The 18,883-nt window shown below is 41.1% G+C and overlaps 1 protein-coding gene and 1 pseudogene across 3 annotated transcripts in view; one reads left to right on the forward strand and one right to left on the reverse strand.

Annotated features, from left to right (window-relative positions):
* Positions 1–18,428, reverse strand: part of LOC114692012 (zinc finger protein 431-like) — a 110,682-nt gene extending 92,254 nt beyond the window's left edge. Inside the window, exons 1-5 of one of the 3 annotated variants that reach the window (XM_037198145.1) lie at positions 18,419–18,428; positions 15,869–15,988; positions 15,608–15,668; positions 14,363–14,446; positions 13,005–14,278 (exon numbers count right to left, since the gene is read on the reverse strand). In XM_037198145.1, the coding sequence (XP_037054040.1) occupies positions 13,005–14,278; positions 14,363–14,446; positions 15,608–15,668; positions 15,869–15,988; positions 18,419–18,428 (1,549 nt within the window). Of the gene's footprint in view, positions 1–12,946; positions 14,279–14,362; positions 14,447–15,607; positions 15,669–15,868; positions 15,989–18,418 lie in introns of those variants that run through there. The other 2 variants (XM_037198148.1, XM_028867634.2) reach the window with 2 other exon arrangements.
* LOC114692016 lies at positions 2,537–3,832 on the forward strand (annotated as a pseudogene).
* Positions 18,429–18,883: the final 455 nt, after the last annotated feature.

Genomic DNA, 18,883 nt, shown 5'->3' on the forward strand with positions numbered 1-18,883 from the left:
AATGATAACACAAACTTAAAAAGGTTGATTTCTCTGACTTCGGGGCCTCCATGCTTGATGTCTCTTACATGAACCAATTCATAGTAAAGAAAAGCTCTCTAAGATATTAGATGCCTCAACTCCTGTATTACAGGAGTTAATGCTTTCAAGAAAAACTTTCACATTTGCTTTTCTTTAAATGCATCACTGTTCTGTCTCTTTTTTGTTCCTATTCCCCATTGTTTCCAGGTCAATAAGAGTTTCTTTCCATTTTCTCACATTCTTTAATTTATCTATTTCTGTTTAGAGCAATGTCTCCTGTAGCTTAGGCTTGCCTCACCCCATGTAGTTGAGCCTTTTCTGAATACCTAATCCTACTTCTGCTGCCCAATGCTGGAACAATAGTCCTACAGCTACTTCAAGGCTGAGCCTTAACTGGTGAGTCAGATGGAAAAATAGACCAGTTATTGAGTGTCCTCCATATTCTCTGGATTTTACTGCAAACTTGTAAATGAAGAGGGACCTGTGTAAGAATTGGATTCACTGACCAACTCTAAAGGAGGTTAGTCACAGAAAAGAAAGGGATGGGCAAGAAGGAGCAAGAAAGCTCTCCTCCTTTGACTAGCTCACATTATAAATAAGAAGTGAGGTAATCAACTTTAAATGATCAATAAATGTCCTGACTGGCCAACTTGGGTCCACAGACCAGGGAATCAAGAATCTGGATAAAACACTGAACTTAACCATGAAACCAAATTATAGTAGTTAACACTAATTCAAGCAAAAAAGAACTGGATAAAATGGTGTGGCTTCTCCTAAAAGACCTGTTATTTTACAGGTTTAAGATGTACAGCCTGAGAGAAATGTGTGACTAATACTTGATGTGCTGTATCACAAATCCCTAGTCTTTGGAGCACGTGGCCTTGAAGTCTATTTCTACTTTTTGAAATAATTTTTGGGGATTATAATTACATCATTTCCATTATCTCTTTCCTGCCTCTAAGCCTTCCATAGACACTTCATTGTTTTATAATTCATGGCCTCTTTTTGCTTTAACAACAGTTACTGTTTGAATGTGACCTAGCAATCAGGAGCTCCAGTGGGAGGTCAATTGTGGGTTTTTCTAGCATTTTCCTCTAATGTAACTATAGGAAGCAGTGAGGGAGACCATAAGCAATGCCAGGGTGAGTGGGGGCACATGGCCTTGCACTCAGGAGGAGCTTGTTCGCTGAGCTGTCTGTCATCTGGGAGTTGGATAGACCATGAGACAGTCTGGTTCTGTTGGTGGATGTGTTGACCCAGGCAGTGGCCCTTCTTCTCTAACCCTCCCTTTCTGTGCATTGCCTAGGAATGGGGAGGCTCTGCAGGCCTGGCTAGGGAGATGCGGTGTGTATATTATCACTGTCCTGTGTCAACACTTTGGCATTTCTTTTGGTGTGCAGTGGGAAGACAGATTGGAAAAATGAAGACATGGTTTGTAGAAATTCTTAACATTGAATTTCACAGTTTGTGTGGTAAGTTTTATAAAGAGTTTAGAAAGTGGCAGAAAGGAGGTAATGGGGTCAACTTTCAGATATTCTTTTTATTATTATTATTTTTTTTTTGTTTTTTGAGACAGGGTTTCTCTGTAGTTTTGTGCCTGTCCTGAATCTCGCTCTGTCGACCAGGCTGACCTCGAACTCACAAAGACCCACCTGCCTATGCCTCCCAAGTGCTGGCATTAAAGGGAAGTGCCACCACTGCCTGGCTTCTTTCAGATATTCTTGATTAGAATCCTTTTAACTTTCCTTTACCACCAGCCACAATAGCAAGATTCAGAAAAATTCAATTCCAGGGAACAAAAGGAATTTATGAGCTGCAGAGGTTCCTTGGGTGACCATGGTGTTGAGCTGGTGGATAAGGCAGATTCCACATCTTGTACCATAATCCATGTTGCAGGAAGCAGACATTATTCTTCAACATTGTTTTTTTGGGGGTATCAGTCAGACTGGGTTTGCCTGACACCACTAGGTGGACTGAGGCGATGGATAGCCATAGCTAATCTTTCTGATCACCTTCATTTCCAGAGAGATCTAGAGCAGGTGGGCTCTCTGATTGGAAGAGAGATCAGTAGTAGCTGAAGAGTCAGAAATATATCAGTTTAGGGGTCATTTTGAGTTATCTTTATGTGAGTTGTGCAGTCCCTCTTTCCTCCCTCTTTCAATAAACTGCATTCCCCATTCTGCTGAGGCAAAGGACCCTTGTCTCTTGCCTCTGTTTTTCGATTCACAGCCCCTCACTTGGTGAACGGGTGGTGGTAGCACGGGCGCTATCATGGAGTTGTGGATTTTACTTAAGTACAAAAGTCACATTATGTCAATGTGTGTACCAGTTTGTCTTAATGCTATTATGAATTTTGCGTTTTCCCACATGGCACAAAGCTTTGGATTCAGCTTTCCTCTTATAATTTGTTGTGAATTTTCGTGGATTATATTGAATTTGTGTTGTAAATTGAACATACTCAACATTACCTTCTTGTTGAAAATACATAATTTTAATTGTGTTGTTTGCAAAAGTATAAAAGCGTAAATTATGCTATTCTGTACAATCATTTTCAGCAAACTAATAGGAAATGTGTGAATCTGAAGCTGATTTGAAATAATGTACAAAGACATTGAAAGAGGACTGCAGTATAGTTTAGTAACAGAGAAAACAATGTTCACATAAAAGATATCGCATTAAGTGTAATACAATTGAGAAGTAAAAAGTAGTGAAACATGTTCCAGAATTTCACAATGAACTGAATGTGACATGCGATTATGTCAATGTGTGTACTAGTTCGTCTTAATCCTATTAAGAATTTTGAGCGTTTTCCCCCTGGTGCCGCTGGGCCCGCAGGTCTGTGGAGCCGCAGTCCCGGGTTGCTGTTCCGTAGTACGGGGTTTGTGAAAGTTGTCAAGAATAAGGCCTACTTTAAGAGATACCAAGTGAGATTTAGAAGGCGGTGAGAGGGTAAACCTGACTACTATGCTCGGAAACGATTGGTGATCCAAGACAAAAATAAGTACAACACACCCAAATACAGGATGATAGTTCCTGTAACTAACAGAAATATCATCTGCCAGATTGCCTATGCCCGTTTAGAAGGGGACATGATCGTGTGCGCAGCATATGCACACGAGCTGCGCAAGTATGGTGTGAAAGTTGGCCTGACAGATTATGCTGCCGCCTATAGCACTGGCCTGCAGGCTTCTCAGTAGGTTTGGCATGGACAAGATCTGTGTAGGGCAAGTGGAGGTGACTGGAGTTGAATACAATGTGGAAAGCATTGATGGTCAGCCTGGTGCCTTCACTAGCTGGTTGGTTGCAGGTCTTGCCCGAACTACAACTGCCAATAAAGTTCTTGGGGCCCTGAAGGGAGCTGTGGATGGAGGCTTGTCTATTTCTCATAGTACCAAATGATTCTCTGGTTATGATTCTGAAAGCAAGGAGTTCAACGCAGAGGTACACTGTAAGCACATCATGGGTCAGAATGTCGGATACTACATGCGCTCCCTGATGGGGGAAGATGAAGATGCTTATAAGAAACAGTTCTCTCAGTACCTCAAGAACAATGTGACTCCAGACGTGCAGGAGATGTATAGGAAAGCTCATGCTGCTATCCGAGAGAATCCAGTCTATGAGAAGAAGCCCAAGAGAGAAGTGAAGAAGAAGAGGTGGAACCGACCCAAAATGTCTCTTCCCCAGAAGAGTGATCAGGTTGCTCAAAAGAAGGCAAGCTTCCTCAGAGCTCAGGAAAGGGCTGCTGAGAGCTAAAGCAATTTTCTATGAAGATTTTTTCATAAAGATAATAAACTTATTGACTAAGCAGCCATTTCTGTGTTGGTTAAGCTGTTATTATGAAACCATAGGGGATAGCATGAAGGCATGAAAGCCAAGGAGTGGAGCTGAGATCCACTTGCCTTTGCTGGGATTAAGGGCAAGTAACACCACACCTGGCTGAGAAGTTTTTCCTCCCACAAAACAAGCTTAGCCTCCCCCCCCCCCAGAAAAAGCCATCTTACATGACTCCAGGAGAGCTCTTGGGTTTCTAGTCTTCCTGGAAGGAGTCACTATCCTTTAGGTTGTCAAATCTGGTAAGCAACAGATCCTTGACAATGCAGTTGAATGACAATGAACTTCACAGACAACAATTTGAGCCAAAAGGGTTGGGGCTTTTCTAGTTTTCATTTTACACAGCTGTTGAAAGATATGTATCAGACCTGAATATACATAAGAAAATAAATTGGAAGGGTCAAATACTAAACCTTGAATTTACAAGGGAAAGAACTAGGTGATACAATTTATGCCTTTTAAGAAATAGCTCTTCATTCCACAAGAAGTAAAAATTGTCTTCTGTGATTTATACCAGTCTGGATTTATCTGTATGTCAGCTGAGGTGGTTCAGGGTTTGATCACCTCTGGTCTTAAAATGTCAGGCTCTGCTTTGTGGAACTTGGCACTTCATGAAAACAGTCACTACATCCCCAGCCTAAGATGTCTGTGGGTTGGTTGATTTCTAAGATGATACCATCGGATCTAATTTCAGTCACAGTGGTAACTGCATGTTAATATGTGGAATACATGGTGAAGCTAAGTCATTCCAACTGTTTCCTCCATCTGAAGTTAAAATGTGTAAGTATAATACAATAAACCATGCTATAAACCCAACCTTTTAATAAAAGGAGTCATTAAAAGAAAGAATTTTGAGTTTTCCCACATGGCACATAGCTTTGGATTCAGCTTTCCTGTCATAATTTTTTTTTGTGTGAATTTTCTGTGGATTATATTGAATTTGTGTTGTAAATCGAACATGCTTAACATCATCTTCTTGTTGAAAATACATAATTTTAATAGTGTTATTTGCAAAAGTATATAAGGGTAAATTATACTAGTCTCTATAATCACTTTTAGCAAATATAGGAAATGTGTGAAACTGATTTGAAATAATGTACAAAGACATACAAAGAAGATGACATAGTTAAGTGACAGAATACATTGTGTTCACATGAAAGGTGTCGCATTAAGTGTAATATAATTATGGAAGCAAAAAATAGTAAAACATGATCCAGAATTTCACAATGAACTGAATGTGACATGGGATTGTGTAATGGTGTGCAAAATAATCTCTGATAGCAGTAGGTTGTGATTTTCCATAGATACCAACTAAAATTAGTAAAAAGCATGTTGCATTGGAATATTTGTTATAAAATTGCACATATTTAGTGTGAGTATAGTGATGCATTTGGACATAGTACCTACACCCGAGCAACCCCATTACACCAAATAAGAATAAACCATGTTCTTCAGACGTTCTCTTTAGTGACATTAGTAGACTATCTGAAGGTAAATGATATAAAATCAGTCATTAATTTTAGTGTACTGAAAATAACACATGTCTTTAGTTCTATGACTAATAGTAATTAAAAACAGCAAAGTTCTTATACTAAAAAGTACAAAATTTTGTTAGGCAATACTGATGCATATGTGAAATCCCAGCACTTAGGAGGCAGAGACACGTGGATCTCTGAGTTTGAGGATGGTCTTGTATACAGAGCTAGTTCCAGGGCTCCAGTGTGAAAACCCTGTCTTGGAATACTGAAAAAAAAAAAAGTATAAATTGCTGTTAAATATACTATGTGCATAAGACTCTTCACTTAGTAAATTACAACTGATGAATATAAGCAAGTATATATTAATGTTTTCTATAGACATATTTCCTGAGAGAATTTATCAAAATTGTTGTAACTAGTAATAATAATGAAAAGAAAAGGCCTTGCAAAATAATACTCTGACTTAATATGAGTTATTAAGTGTTATAAATATATGTAACTCTTAATTTCATGGAAACTGCATAAAGGTAAGATTTCATGTATATAAGTGAGTAAAGAGCTTGTGGGTAAACTTAAGCAGAACAAAATGAAATTTCAAAGGAACGTGTTCATCCAAGCTTTTATCCTATTGCTTAAATCTTATATAAATTTAAGGGGAAAGTGGACAAGAAGATAACAGGACATGGATATGACCAAAGCACATTTTATACTTACATAAAAGCATCATAATGAAATCCATGTTGTGCATAATTAATGTATCACAACAGACACATTTATAAAAAATTTTTTCAATGGCTCGTGAGGTTGACCTCATGCCTGAGCACACATGGAGGGGCACTCACACAATTCTGCACTCACATGCAGAGACACAAACAAATAGAAATTAGACCTGTATGGCAGATACATGAAATGGCATGTGCATTTTAAAAAATTCAGACCAGAAGATTACACTTTTAATACCTATCCTCAAGGTTCCTACTGTCATACACGGTCTAGTTTATGTTTTGGTGCTAGAAGTGAGGCAAGATCTTGGGGATATTTATCACGACCTTGTTCTACCTCTATAACACACCTCTGGTTTCTAAATGTCCTTCACTATAGTATTGGCTGATCAGGAAAGGGTCAGGAAAAGCTGATGCACTATTGTATGGAGAGGAATTGAACACCTACAGCAGCTTTTGCTTACACTCCCGTGTGTGTGTGTGTGTGTGTGTGTGTGTGTGTGTGTGTGTGTGTGTGTATGTGTTTCCCTTGTTGTTCTGTGCTGTGATAACTGGAGTGATGCAAGAAGTAGAAACAATGAGCACACAGGCAAGGACCAAGACTGTGTGCAGTGCACTGCTTTATTAGATCAGTGCTACTCACAGCTATGACTACTTTACTCCCTGAGTGAGTCCTCCAACAGAGGACTTCCAGAGCTTTCAGTGAGGCTAACTGGTGTTAGGAGACCCCAGGTGCCCATTCCAGCAGTGAGAAGATTTTAAGGAAAATTTTTCTGACAGAGGGAGCCCTTCTTCATCCTCATTGGACCTGAAAACATTTGCTGACATCCTTCTCCACAGGGAACCCTCTCCTGTGCATTTGACCTCCCTCTGCCCCTTGCCAGCTCTGCCCCTGCCCTCTGATCACCTCTATCATCTTCTGTCTTCAATGGACAGCATCCTCTCAACACAGGCCTTTGGGGCTAATCTGACTAACCAGGAGGATGCCAGCAGGCTTCCAAAACCCTGGATGTTCACAGTTGCAGGTCTATAACAAAGAACATCTATTTTTAATTTAATGTCATTTCTTTCACAAGACTTAAAAGAAAAGGTAAAATGATTGTTACCCCTAAAGCAATTTGTTGTATCTCTAGTTCTTCTAATCACAGGTCTCTTGAAAACCTGACTAAATTGTCAGGGACCGAACATGAACCATGGAAAAGTACAAGCTAGGCCAGAGAACAAGCCACAGGCCCTAAACCAGGTGCCCTCAAAGATAAAGAACATCCCGTGGTCAGGTAGCATAGCAACAGAACAATGGGCCCTGACCAGTGACCTGATCACCTAGCACAACCTCCTGCAGCCTCACGACCTGCATGACCCCCTCAGCTGCACGTCCTCCTTCACCTGCATGTCATCGTGCACCCCTTCCCTCCTTCCTGCCCCCTGCCCCTCCCATGCTATATAAGCCTTGCTGAGGAGAATAAAATTTGCAGCTTGATCAGAACCCTGTCTTGCTGTCTTCCTTCATGTCTCCCTGTCCCTTTCATTCTCTCCCACAGGTGGTTTGCCCCCATTGACACCCCGCTGCCTGGGGCACTAAATCACTAGGTGCTTACAGAGCATGGCCACCAACCAAGCAGGAGAAATAGGATTCAGGGCTATTTGGTCATGGAGTAATGACACCAAGGGTGAAATGTCTGTGAAGCAGTTACTGCTCAATATTGCTAGCCCATTTAGTATTTTCTCTTTCGTGTTATTGTAGCCCCTCCCCCCAAAACCAAAACATACATTTCCTTTTTCTTATATTCAGTTTGACTTTAACAACTTTCTAAAAATGCAAACACTGATCAACACAGCAAACCTGCCCTCTGAACACCACATATTGCCCAGGTAACATATCATAGGCATTCATGAGCACAAGCACTACTGGTCCTCTAGAAACAAGTCAGAGAGAAGCTACCTGATGGCCGTGGAAGTGTGCATGATGTCTTGGATCAGAGGCACATCCACAGTGATGATCATGGAGGCTACTCCTGTAAAGTAGAAAGTCTTCAGGGCCATCTCAGTGCCTGGCTCACCAAGACTCTGCACAAAGGGCACCCACTGCAGAGCCTGACTCCATCTGTGTCCTAGAAGAAAGGGCACAGAAAAGGATATAATGCACCAAGGAAAAGTCCATCAGAAATGCTAGGAACAGACTTCAGGTTATTGCCTCTTAAAAGGAAATATATAGATCTTGTTGGGTTTACGATGGATATAGCAATGGCCCAGGCATTTGTGTCAGAGGAAGAGGCTGGCACAGTCAAGAACAAGAAGAGTGAGATGGTCAGTGTGACTAAAATCTGTGTGGTCAGCTTGTGTGTACTGGGTGGGTGTCCACTGTTTGGTGTCGTTCATAGTATCTGTTCTTGCTGTGTACTGACCAGAGACCTGGAATCTGCCATACATAACAAGAGTTTCCTTATGGGCAGAAGATGTTCAGGACATTATTTTGCAGGTCTTTCCATGCAGAAGACCATCCAGTCTACAGTCCAATTGGAGACTCCAGAGTCTAGGCACAAATCTGCTCTAAGCCTGGAAACCATGCTGGGGCAGTGTGCTTGTTAGATTTTATTATCAGATTGAGCCAGACTAGAGTCAGCTGGGAAGAGGGACTCAAAATGAGGAACCATTTTGATCAGGTTGACTCTGGGCATGGCTGTGGGTTTTATAGATTGTTAACTGAGATGGACAGAATCGTTTCATTACCTGGGACCTGAACTCTTTATCAGTGGAAAATCCTGGTACATAAGAAGAGTCAAGCAGGCAGCATGGGAGCCTCCGAATCTCTCCTCTTGACAATGGATGTGATGTGACTAGCTGACTGAGTTTCTGCCTTGATTTCCCCAAGATGGACTATAACCTGGAAATGTGCATTAAAATCAATTCTTCCTCTCGTACGATGCTGGCCCTGGGGCCTGGATGTAATGAAGATGCTAAGACCCCGCTCTGTGACACTGGGGTTGCCACAAGGCAGAGAGACGTGAGTTGTGAATACCATGCCCAGCAGCAGCACATCAGTCCCAGAGCGGGAGCTCCTGCTTCCTTCTGAGCCCAACCCCGTGTGCCCCATCACTATATTACAGAGACACAGACACCCATGGACCCACACAGCATGTCATCCTGCCCACAAGTCCCTCTGCGTGCTATCTTGCCATAACAAGTGCTATCCCAATTTCCTCTATCTATTCCCAATTTCCTCTAATCTATTAAATAAAACAAGCTTCACTTTACTGGCAATTATTTCTCTGTGGATTTACTGACTCTAAGAATTTTGAAATTTGGGGATTTGGAATCACAGCCCTAAAGATGAATCTCCACCTTATGGTGTATTCTTCCTTGGAGGTCAGGAGATGCTCCTTAAAGGTCAAACCAGGCAAGCACTTTACCTGCCAGATATGGCGGGTGGACATAATAAGTGGCAATGTGTCCACTAGTCTCTTTAGGTCTAGGCTGCCCTCTAAGTTCTGTGCTTCTTCAGAAAGACTTTTGGAAACTGATCTTTAACATATTTCTTCCTTAAAGAATATATATAGAAGCAATTAGAATGGAAAAGTCATGTGATGAAGTCCTTATCATTGTAGCTGCTGGTGCCGGTCCTTTATGAACAATGTCAAAGGGCTAATCAAGGAGATTACCAGCTTTGCCTAGGACTTCTAGCAACCACATTTACAGGATGGGGTGTAGGTCTGAGGAACCGAGTTCCAAAGCCACAAGTCTGAGAGGGAGGTGGCAGTGGCACCCGCTGATTCTCTACTATGTGGCTGGCTGGCAGTTTAGCCTTTCTGTATGTCAGTTTCCTGCAGCTAGAGGAAGTAGGGTAGAGACAGCGCCTGAAGATGACAGCCTCCACCAAGGACACTAAAATCTTTCCACAAGATTTGTGGCTTTTATCAGCCACAGTAAACGGTCTCTTCAATCTGAGGTCTACAGGTTGCTAAGGACATTTTGTTTGTTTTTCCCCAGGTTTCTTCACCCTCTCTCCTTTTACACACGTTTTTATTCATTTTGTTCTGTCTATTAATTCACTTTGAACAAAGGTAGGACCTACCTAAGACACTTGTGTTGTTTCCAGGCTCTGGATGTGTTAAATAAAGCAACTGGCAATAAATCAACACCCTTGGCTTTCCATCTTGCCTAAGAATTTTAACCCCTGCAAGGCAGTCTTCTCTCTGGAAAAGCAGTAATGATAGATTTTCCCTTCCCAATGACTGGAGCCTGGGCACCTGGGGCTCCAGTATTTGTGTGTCTCTCAGCACCTGCCTCCTGGACATAGCCAAGCTGGGGTGTGGTAGACAGACCGGAAGAGGATGATAAAGAAGAGAAGGTGGCGGCGGACTTGGGATAGCAGCCTCAACTGATCTACAGGCTCTCCCACTCTGCCTCTGAGCACAGCTTCTGCCCACACTTTGCTCACTGTTGAGGAAAAGTCGCTGGGCTCCCAATGGCTGTAGGAGCTCCACCCATCCCATCAGCCTTCCCAACTGAGGCCTCTGCCTACTGCCTCTCGGCTCACTGTCCAGCGTTCTGGCTGGAGTCTAAGGCTATTGGCCTAAAGCATAGAGCTCAGCGGTATGGACCTGATCCTACACCTGACCCTAATCTGTCCTTGACCCACTCCCACACCTGCCCCAACCACAGCCCCTGGTTCCCGGAAGCTCTTGTGTCTCTTGGTGAAGGAGCAGGTGGTGAGAGAGGAGTTAGGCCAGGCCCCAAGCTATTTGAAGGCACAACCATTATACCTGTTCACCTCCTGCCCCTAATCTAGGGTCTCCTGGGAACTCCAAAATAAACTGTTGACACATGGAAATTCCCTACACCCGACTTTAGACATCTCCAATTAAAAATCTCTATGGAATCAATCCCCATTCTGAGAATTTCTCACATTGAAAATCTTCCATTTAAATCCCCCATTCTGCCTAACACTTAATAGTATCCTGCTCAGCTGTATTCTCTGGAGCTCCAGAGTCAAAAGCAGTCTTTAAGTTCTCTGTAAACAGAGCTGAGAGTATCTGGCATGGAAACTACACTGCTGTGAGCACACTGGCCTGGGCAGAAACTAGTATCAGCTATAAACGACCCGAGCCTTGTCATGAGGCCAGGCGTTTTAGTAAACTCCCAGTGTGAGAATTATACCACAGAAAGATGTTAGAGGACAGAACCCGCTTCCTCTTAATGACCTGGAAACAATGGTGGAATAGGAACAAATAAGAGATAGAACAGTGGTGCATTTAAAGAAAAGCAAATTTGAAAGTTTTGTTGAAAGCATTTATTCCTGTAACACAGCTCTGCTCCCCTCCACTCTGTTAATTAACACTTTGCAATATTCTTCTAATACTTTGCCAGCAGAGGTGTGCATTGCTTCTCTGCTCGGTTCCATTAGGGAGTTTCCCGGCACAGATGATGGTTTCTTATTACTGCCCAAATTGTTACTTCTCTGCTTTACACAACAAAGGGGAGACCCCTTGCAGAAATGTAACAGTCTGCGGCAGCTTTAGCAAGAAGTTGTTACTTTTGCTCTGCTCCCCTTTGGGAGTTTCCTTGCAGAGGGTTCTACTGCTTCTCTGCCTGGATCCACTAGGGAGTTTCCCAGTAGAGACTAAACTCCATGATGGCGAAAGAAGGTCCTCACCCAAAACTGATTCAAGGTGTAGCAGGAATCTTAAAAGTTCTTATTAATAAAATCAAACCCAGGGCCAGTTATTGGGGTGAACACTGGAAAATCAGAGAGACAAAACAAGCCACAGCTATCTCACCTTGCCAATTCCTCACCTGGTCCTGTTTCCTCAGACTGGAAGCCTCTGAATCTTCATCCAGAATGAACCTCACCTGAACTGTGCTGCTCCAAAGCCTGAAAGCTTAACCAGCCAAATGCTTCTAGTTCCTGGTCCTCACGCCTTATATTATCTTTCTGCCTTCTACCATCACTCCCTGGGATTAAAGGCCAGCTTTCTGGGATTAAAGGCGTGTGTCACCATGCCTGGCTGCTTCCAATGTGGCTTTGAACTCACAGAGATTCAGAGGGATTTCTGTCTCTGGAATGCTAGGATTAAAGGCATGTGCTACCACAGCCTAACTTCTTTATTTAATATTGTGGCTGTTGTGTCTCTGACCCCAGATAAGTTTATTCGGGTTCACAATATTTGGGGGAACACAATACCACCACATCAAGGTATTTATGGGGGGGGGCATGGGGGTGTAGGGAATCTAGGAGAGTGGCTGAAAAAAAAGGGCAGCTGCCAAAGAACATGCACATGGCTATGGGGCTTCTTAGGGGTGCAGTTTTTCCACTGAAAAGACTTTCAGGGTGGGAATTGGTCTCATTTCAAACTCTGAGTTTGGAAAATCTTAGAGATTGGCTGGATTTCATGTTAGGGATTGGCTGACTTTCCTGCTCAAGGATTGGTTGGTTTCATGCTACTCATGTGTTTTTCTTTGGCTCTGGTTTCAGGACCAAAGTGTGTGTTTCACTGGCTCCGGTATCAGCATCAGGGTCTGTTTCTTTGGCTGGCCCTTTTACCCTAAATATAGGGCTTCATAAATTCACAAATTTATTTTTTCCATGAGTTTGCAGGTGCAGACAATATTAAAGTTGATATCATAAAGCTTGAACAGATTGACACTGTCATTTTTTCTACAAAATACTGTTGTATAACTGAATGTAAGTGTGTTGACTAAACATCTAAACAAATACTTTATATTAAGGAGCCCTCAGTATTTTTCTCAGGTCCCCTAATACTATTGTAATAATCAAAGGCTTTAATGCATTGATTGCATACAAAAAGTTTATTTCTGTATAGAGTGCTTTGCAACACTGTCTACATTTATAAGGTTTCTTTGCAGTATGATGTTTTCAAATGTCTTTGAAGACTACTAGCATAGACAAAGGCTTTACCAAACTGATTACATTCATATGGTTTCTCTCAAGTATGGGTTCTTCTGTGTGCTTGGAGCCTACTCTGTCTAGAGAAGGCTTTGCCACATAGATTACATTCATAGGGTTTCTCTCCAGTATGTGTTCTTTCATGCTTTTGAAGAGACTGCTGATATCCAAATGCTTTACCACATTGATTACAATTATAGGGTTTCTCTCCAGTATGGGTTCTTTTATGCACTTGAAGACAACCCTGTCGTGTAAAGGCTTTACCACACTGATTACATTCATAGGGTTTCTCTCCAGTATGTGTTCTTTTATGCATTTGAAGAGAACCCTGTCGTGTAAAGGCTTTACCACACTGATTACATTCATAGGGTTTCTCTCCAGTATGTGTTCTTTTATGCATTTGAAGAGAACCCTGATGTGTAAAAGCTTTACCACACAGATTACATTCATAGGGTTTCTCTCCAGTATGCATTCTTTTATGCATTTTAAGATAATCTTTTTGTCCAAAGGCTTTACCACACAGATTACATTCATAGGGTTTCTCTCCAGTATGTGTTCTTTCATGCATTTGAAGAGAACTCTGATATCCAAATGCTTTACCACACAGATTACATTCATAGGGTTTCTCTCCAGTATGTGTTCTTTTATGTATTTGAAGAGAACCCTGTTGTGTAAAAGCTTTACCACACATATTACATTTATAGGGTTTCTCTCCAGTATGTGATCTTTTATGTATTTGGAGAGAACCATTTAGTCCAAAGGCTTTACCACACATATTACATTTATAGGGTTTCTCTCCAGTGTGTGTTCTTCTATGTTTCTTGAGAATACCTGGTGTAGAGAAGGCTTTACCACAATGATTACATTCATAGGGTTTCTCTCCAGTATGTGATCTTTTATGTATTTGAAGATGACCCTGTTGTCCATAGGTTTTACCACATTGATTACATTTATAGGGTTTCTCTCCAGTGTGTGTTCTTCTATGTTTCTTGAGAATACCTGGTGTAGAGAAGGCTTTACCACAATGATTACATTCATAGGGTTTCTCTCCAGTATGTGTTCTTTTATGTATTTGAAGATGACCCTGTTGTCCATAGGTTTTACCACATTGATTACATTTATAGGGTTTCTCTCCAGTGTGTGTTCTTCTATGTGACTTGAGAATACCTGGTGTAGAGAAGGCTTTACCACAATGATTACATTCATAGGGTTTCTCTCCAGTATGTGTTCTTTTATGTATTTGAAGATGACCCTGTTTTCCATAGGTTTTACCACATTGATTACAGTTATAGGGTTTCTCTCCAGTATGGGTTCTTTTATGTCTTTGAAGACTACTGGAACATACAAAGGCTTTAGCACACTGATTACATTCATAGGGTTTCTCTACAGTATGTGTTCTTCCGTGCTTTTGAAGATGACTGTCGAATGCAAAGACTTTAACACATTGAGTATATTGAGAAGGTTTCTCTCTAGTATGACTTCTTTTATGCCTGCAAAGAAAATTAGCACATGTAAAAGCATTAGCACATTCAGTACACTATTGAATCTTTACATCTCTATGAAGTGATTTTGCAGTTTGGTCCAATTGTAAAGAGGAATCACACCATAACGTTTTAATCACAGAGTTTGCACTCATGTTTTTTCCTTTCATGAAGGGTTGTTTTGCATCTTTGAAGATACCTATGATGTTAAGATCCTTTCTTACAAGGTTCACATATACAGAATCTGTTTTCTATATGATTTTTCATATATATATCAAGAGAACTGGAATACCTCAGAGCTTTACCATGTTTCCTACAATCATAAATTTTTCTTTAACAGTGAATCATACTAAATGTGCTAAGTAAAATAGGGCAGAGAAGTGTTTACAAAGTCCTAATACTCACAGGGCTTTTTTGCAGTTGTCACTTTTTTGATATATTAACAATAAAGCTGGAAAACCAATTACTTGTATACTTGAATCAAATTCAACAAGTATACTCAACATGGGCACTCCTCCATATCTTCTAATTGTTCTGAGAGAAAAGTATGTTACGTCTCTCCTTAACCCTATGCTCATATGTCTTGTATCTAGAGTGACAAATGACATTCCTAGTAAAGGAAGAATAACAACTAAAAGTGTTTCCACATTGAATTCACAGAGTGTGACTTTCTGTTCCTCATAGACATAGGAACAGATATAGGGATTAATGTTTCTCTCCCACAATTGCCCCTTGACTCTTGACTCTCAGTGCGCCTCTCACTAAACTTTGTAGTAACAAATTCATGAGTAACACTAGCTTTACTATGCACTATTTGCTTATTAGAGGGTTTTGGAAATATACTAATGACCTCTTCAATGTGTCTACCTTTTATAATATGAGTAGTATGAAATAAATGGATTGGCAGTTTCTACAGCATAGCTCTCATGGTACAATGACTCAAATGGTGATATCTATTAAGGCATTGTTTTTTGTGTTCTTTCTTAAAGGACTGTCTTGCAAATGCAATTCACCTTCCTGAAATTGAGGTATATGGCTTTGGGAGAATTTAATAGTCATTCATGCACTTTAAGCTGTGCTTATTTACACTGCTGCTTTTGTTTAAAACTTCCACAACATATTACAGTTTCTTCAGAGGCATATTTGTATCAGCTTGCATATGCAAATTACCTTTTATGCCTTCTAGAACTTTGATGGTGTTCTTCAACATTATGGTCTTCCCAACTGTATCCTAAAATGTAGTACCAGAAAATATATGGTATATTATTGAAAATTGGACAAAATTTAACTTAATATCTTCAGTGAACCTGAGAACCATGCCTGAATTATTCACCTCAATCTTCTTCTTTCTCAATCAAACAACAGAAGAGCATCACTAACCAAGGAACATTTCTCTCCTTATTTTAAACATAAAGGAAAACTCAGTCTTACCTATAGCAGTGAGGTTCCTGTAGGTCTCCAGCATCACATCTTTGTAAAGAATCTTTTGGGAAGGATCCAGTAAAGTCCACTCTTCGCAAGTGAAGTCAACATGCACATCATCATAGGTCACTGTATTCTAAAATATCCCATACACATGTACAACAGAAAGTATGATACTAATGACATTGCAAATGTATACTTCTTTAACAACACAGTCATATAATTCTTGTGCTCCCCACACTCATTCCATGACATACATATACATATATACATATATGCACTTTTATATAATATATAATGTAATCAACAAGTCACTCAAAAAGGAAACTGAATAGGAGGTTCACCTCTGCAATTTCCATATCCTATGAATGGCATATCACCTTACAAGAGAAATGCCTGTTAACAAACATAGAGAGACAAGTAACCAAATCAGCAGTGGGAAACAATGAGAGAAATTGTATGAATGATTACTAACTACAAAAAAGAAACCTTGTGATTGATTTATTGTGTACCCTAATAAACTTATCTGAGGGTCAGAGAACAGAACAGCCACTAGATTAGACATAGAGGCCAGAAAATAGTGGTACACTGGCCTTTATTCCTATCACTTGGAATGCAAAACTCCATCTGGATCTCTATGAGTGCAAGGCCACACTGGAAACAGAAACAGTGACACACACACCTTAATCCCAGCACTTGAGATCTCATGTCTTTGCGTGGGAAAGACACATGCCTCTAATCCCAGGAAGTGATGACAGAAAGCAGAAAGGTACATAAGGCATGAGGACCAGGAACTAGAGGCTCTTAAGCTTCTAGCAGCAGTTCAGCTGTGATCCATTTGGATGAAGACTCAGAGGCTTCCAGTTTGAGGAAACAGGATTGGCTAAGTTGTTGGCGAGGTGAGGTTAAGCAGCGGCTGGTTCTGCTTCTCTCTGATCTTTCAGTGTTCACCTCAATTCCTGGCTGTGGGTTTGTTTTTTATTAATAAGACCATTGAAGATTCATGTTACATGACTAAGATGGGCAAGGTGGGTACATTGGCTCGTACCTTTAACCCCAGCACTCAAAAGGCAGAAGCAGGCATGTGTGCTTCTTGTAAACTGCCAGCCTACTCTATGCAATTGCTTCCAGGACACACAGAAGTAGACATTATGATGTTGTCTCCCATGCACAAATTAGTCAAACAAAGAAAAAAGGTAGAAATGCTGGGTGGTGGTGGCACACGCCTTTAATCCCAGCACTCGGGAGGCAGAGGCAGGCAAATTTTATGAGTTCAAGGCCAGCCTGGTCTACAGAGCGAGATCCAGGAAAGGCACAAAGCTACACAGAGAAACCCTGTCTCAGAAAAACAAAAACAAAAAAATGGGCGGGTGGTGGCGGTGCACAGCTTTAATCCCAGCACACAGGAGGCAGAGGCAGGTGGATCTCTGTGAGTTTGAGGCCTGCCTGGTCCCCAAAGTGAGTTCCAGGAAAGGCGCAAAGCTACACAGAGAAACCCTGGGAGGGGGGGAGAAAAAGAAAAAAGGTAGAAAGAACTCAGAGCAAGAAAAGGAGGGAGCTGGGCGGTGGTGGCACACATGCCTTTAATCCTAGCACTCAGGAGGCAGAGGCAGGTGGATCTCTGAGTTTGAGGCCAGCCTGATCTACAGAGTGAGATCCAGGAAAAGTGCAAAGCTACACAGAGAAACCCTCTCTCGGGGGAAAAAAAAAGAAAAGGAGGGGACACCAGTGTCTAGAGACCCCACTACACAGCAAGCTATGGACTAAGTAGTAAAGGATGGTATACAGAGTAGAGAAAGATACAAGCCCATTGGCAAAAGGTAGATTGGATAGTTTAAGTTAAACAAAACTGGTTAGAAACAAGCCAAGCTAAGGCTGGACATTCATAATAATAAAAAAAATGCTGTATAGTTTTGGGGAGCTGGGTGATGGGCCCCCCAAAATATTAAACACCAAAAAAGCTGAGAATGATAACAATCAACAACATTTTGGCCTACCAAAGTGAGGCTCAAGTTTCAAGACTCCTTTAGGAGTTTCTGTCTTACAGCAAGCCCTTGGGCAGTCGGTACATTAAAAAAAATTTTAGGCTTGGCTTTCATGACTTGGGAAATGGGCAGAGCTAGCCACAGAAGCCAGAGGCAGAGCTAGTCTGCTCACATGGTTAAAAAAGCCTAAATGACATGCAGTAAAAAACAAACAAACAAACAAGAAAAAACAAAACAAAAACCCACAACCTGTAAACAGGTTGCAGTGTGTTTTTTACAATGTGTATAAGCTTAATAAAGAAAAGAAAATGAATAGAGATAGTCATAGAGAGAAGTAAATAGATTTAAAAAATAAAGTAAAAGAGACAGTTTAAAGGGACACTAAAAGCAATATAAAGAAAATGCACATAAAGATGGGAAATACACAGGGAGTCTGGATCTTATATACAATTGTGTTGATTTTGATTTTTTTTTTTTTTTTTTTTTTTTTGGTTTTTCGAGACAGGGTTTCTCTTGTGTAGCTTTGCACCTTTCCTGGAACTCACTCGATAGCCCAGGCTGGCCTCGAACTCACAGAGATCCATCTGCCTCTGCCTCCCGAGTGCTGGGATTAAAGGCGTGCGCTACCACCGCCCGGCTTGAAGTTTTTGAATGCTGATGAGCAAACAACTGGTGACTGACATGGGATTGTGAACAGGATTGCAAAATTGAACCAACCTAGATACTTTAGGGCTATCTTAACTTTAAAATGGAACTCAAAAAATATAACTGGCAAGTGAAAAATCAAAAATGCTCAGAAGAACAGTTTTTTGCTTTGTTTATTATCACAGGAAAGAAGATGCTGTGGATTCTTTCCAGGTTGATATGCATCAGATTTGATCAGGGGAGACCTCCAGAATCTTAACCAGTGATCTCTACCAACCGAGATTATAGCTGGTCTTCCCAGGATTTGGCCATTATCTCAAATTTTCTTTCTGGGACACTAACGACAAGAGGCAGCAGTTTGGAGAGCATGATGCCTACATTCTCAAAAGAGGTG

Source organism: Peromyscus leucopus, chromosome 22, assembly GCF_004664715.2.
Source record: "Peromyscus leucopus breed LL Stock chromosome 22, UCI_PerLeu_2.1, whole genome shotgun sequence".
Lineage (NCBI taxonomy): Eukaryota > Metazoa > Chordata > Mammalia > Rodentia > Cricetidae > Peromyscus > Peromyscus leucopus.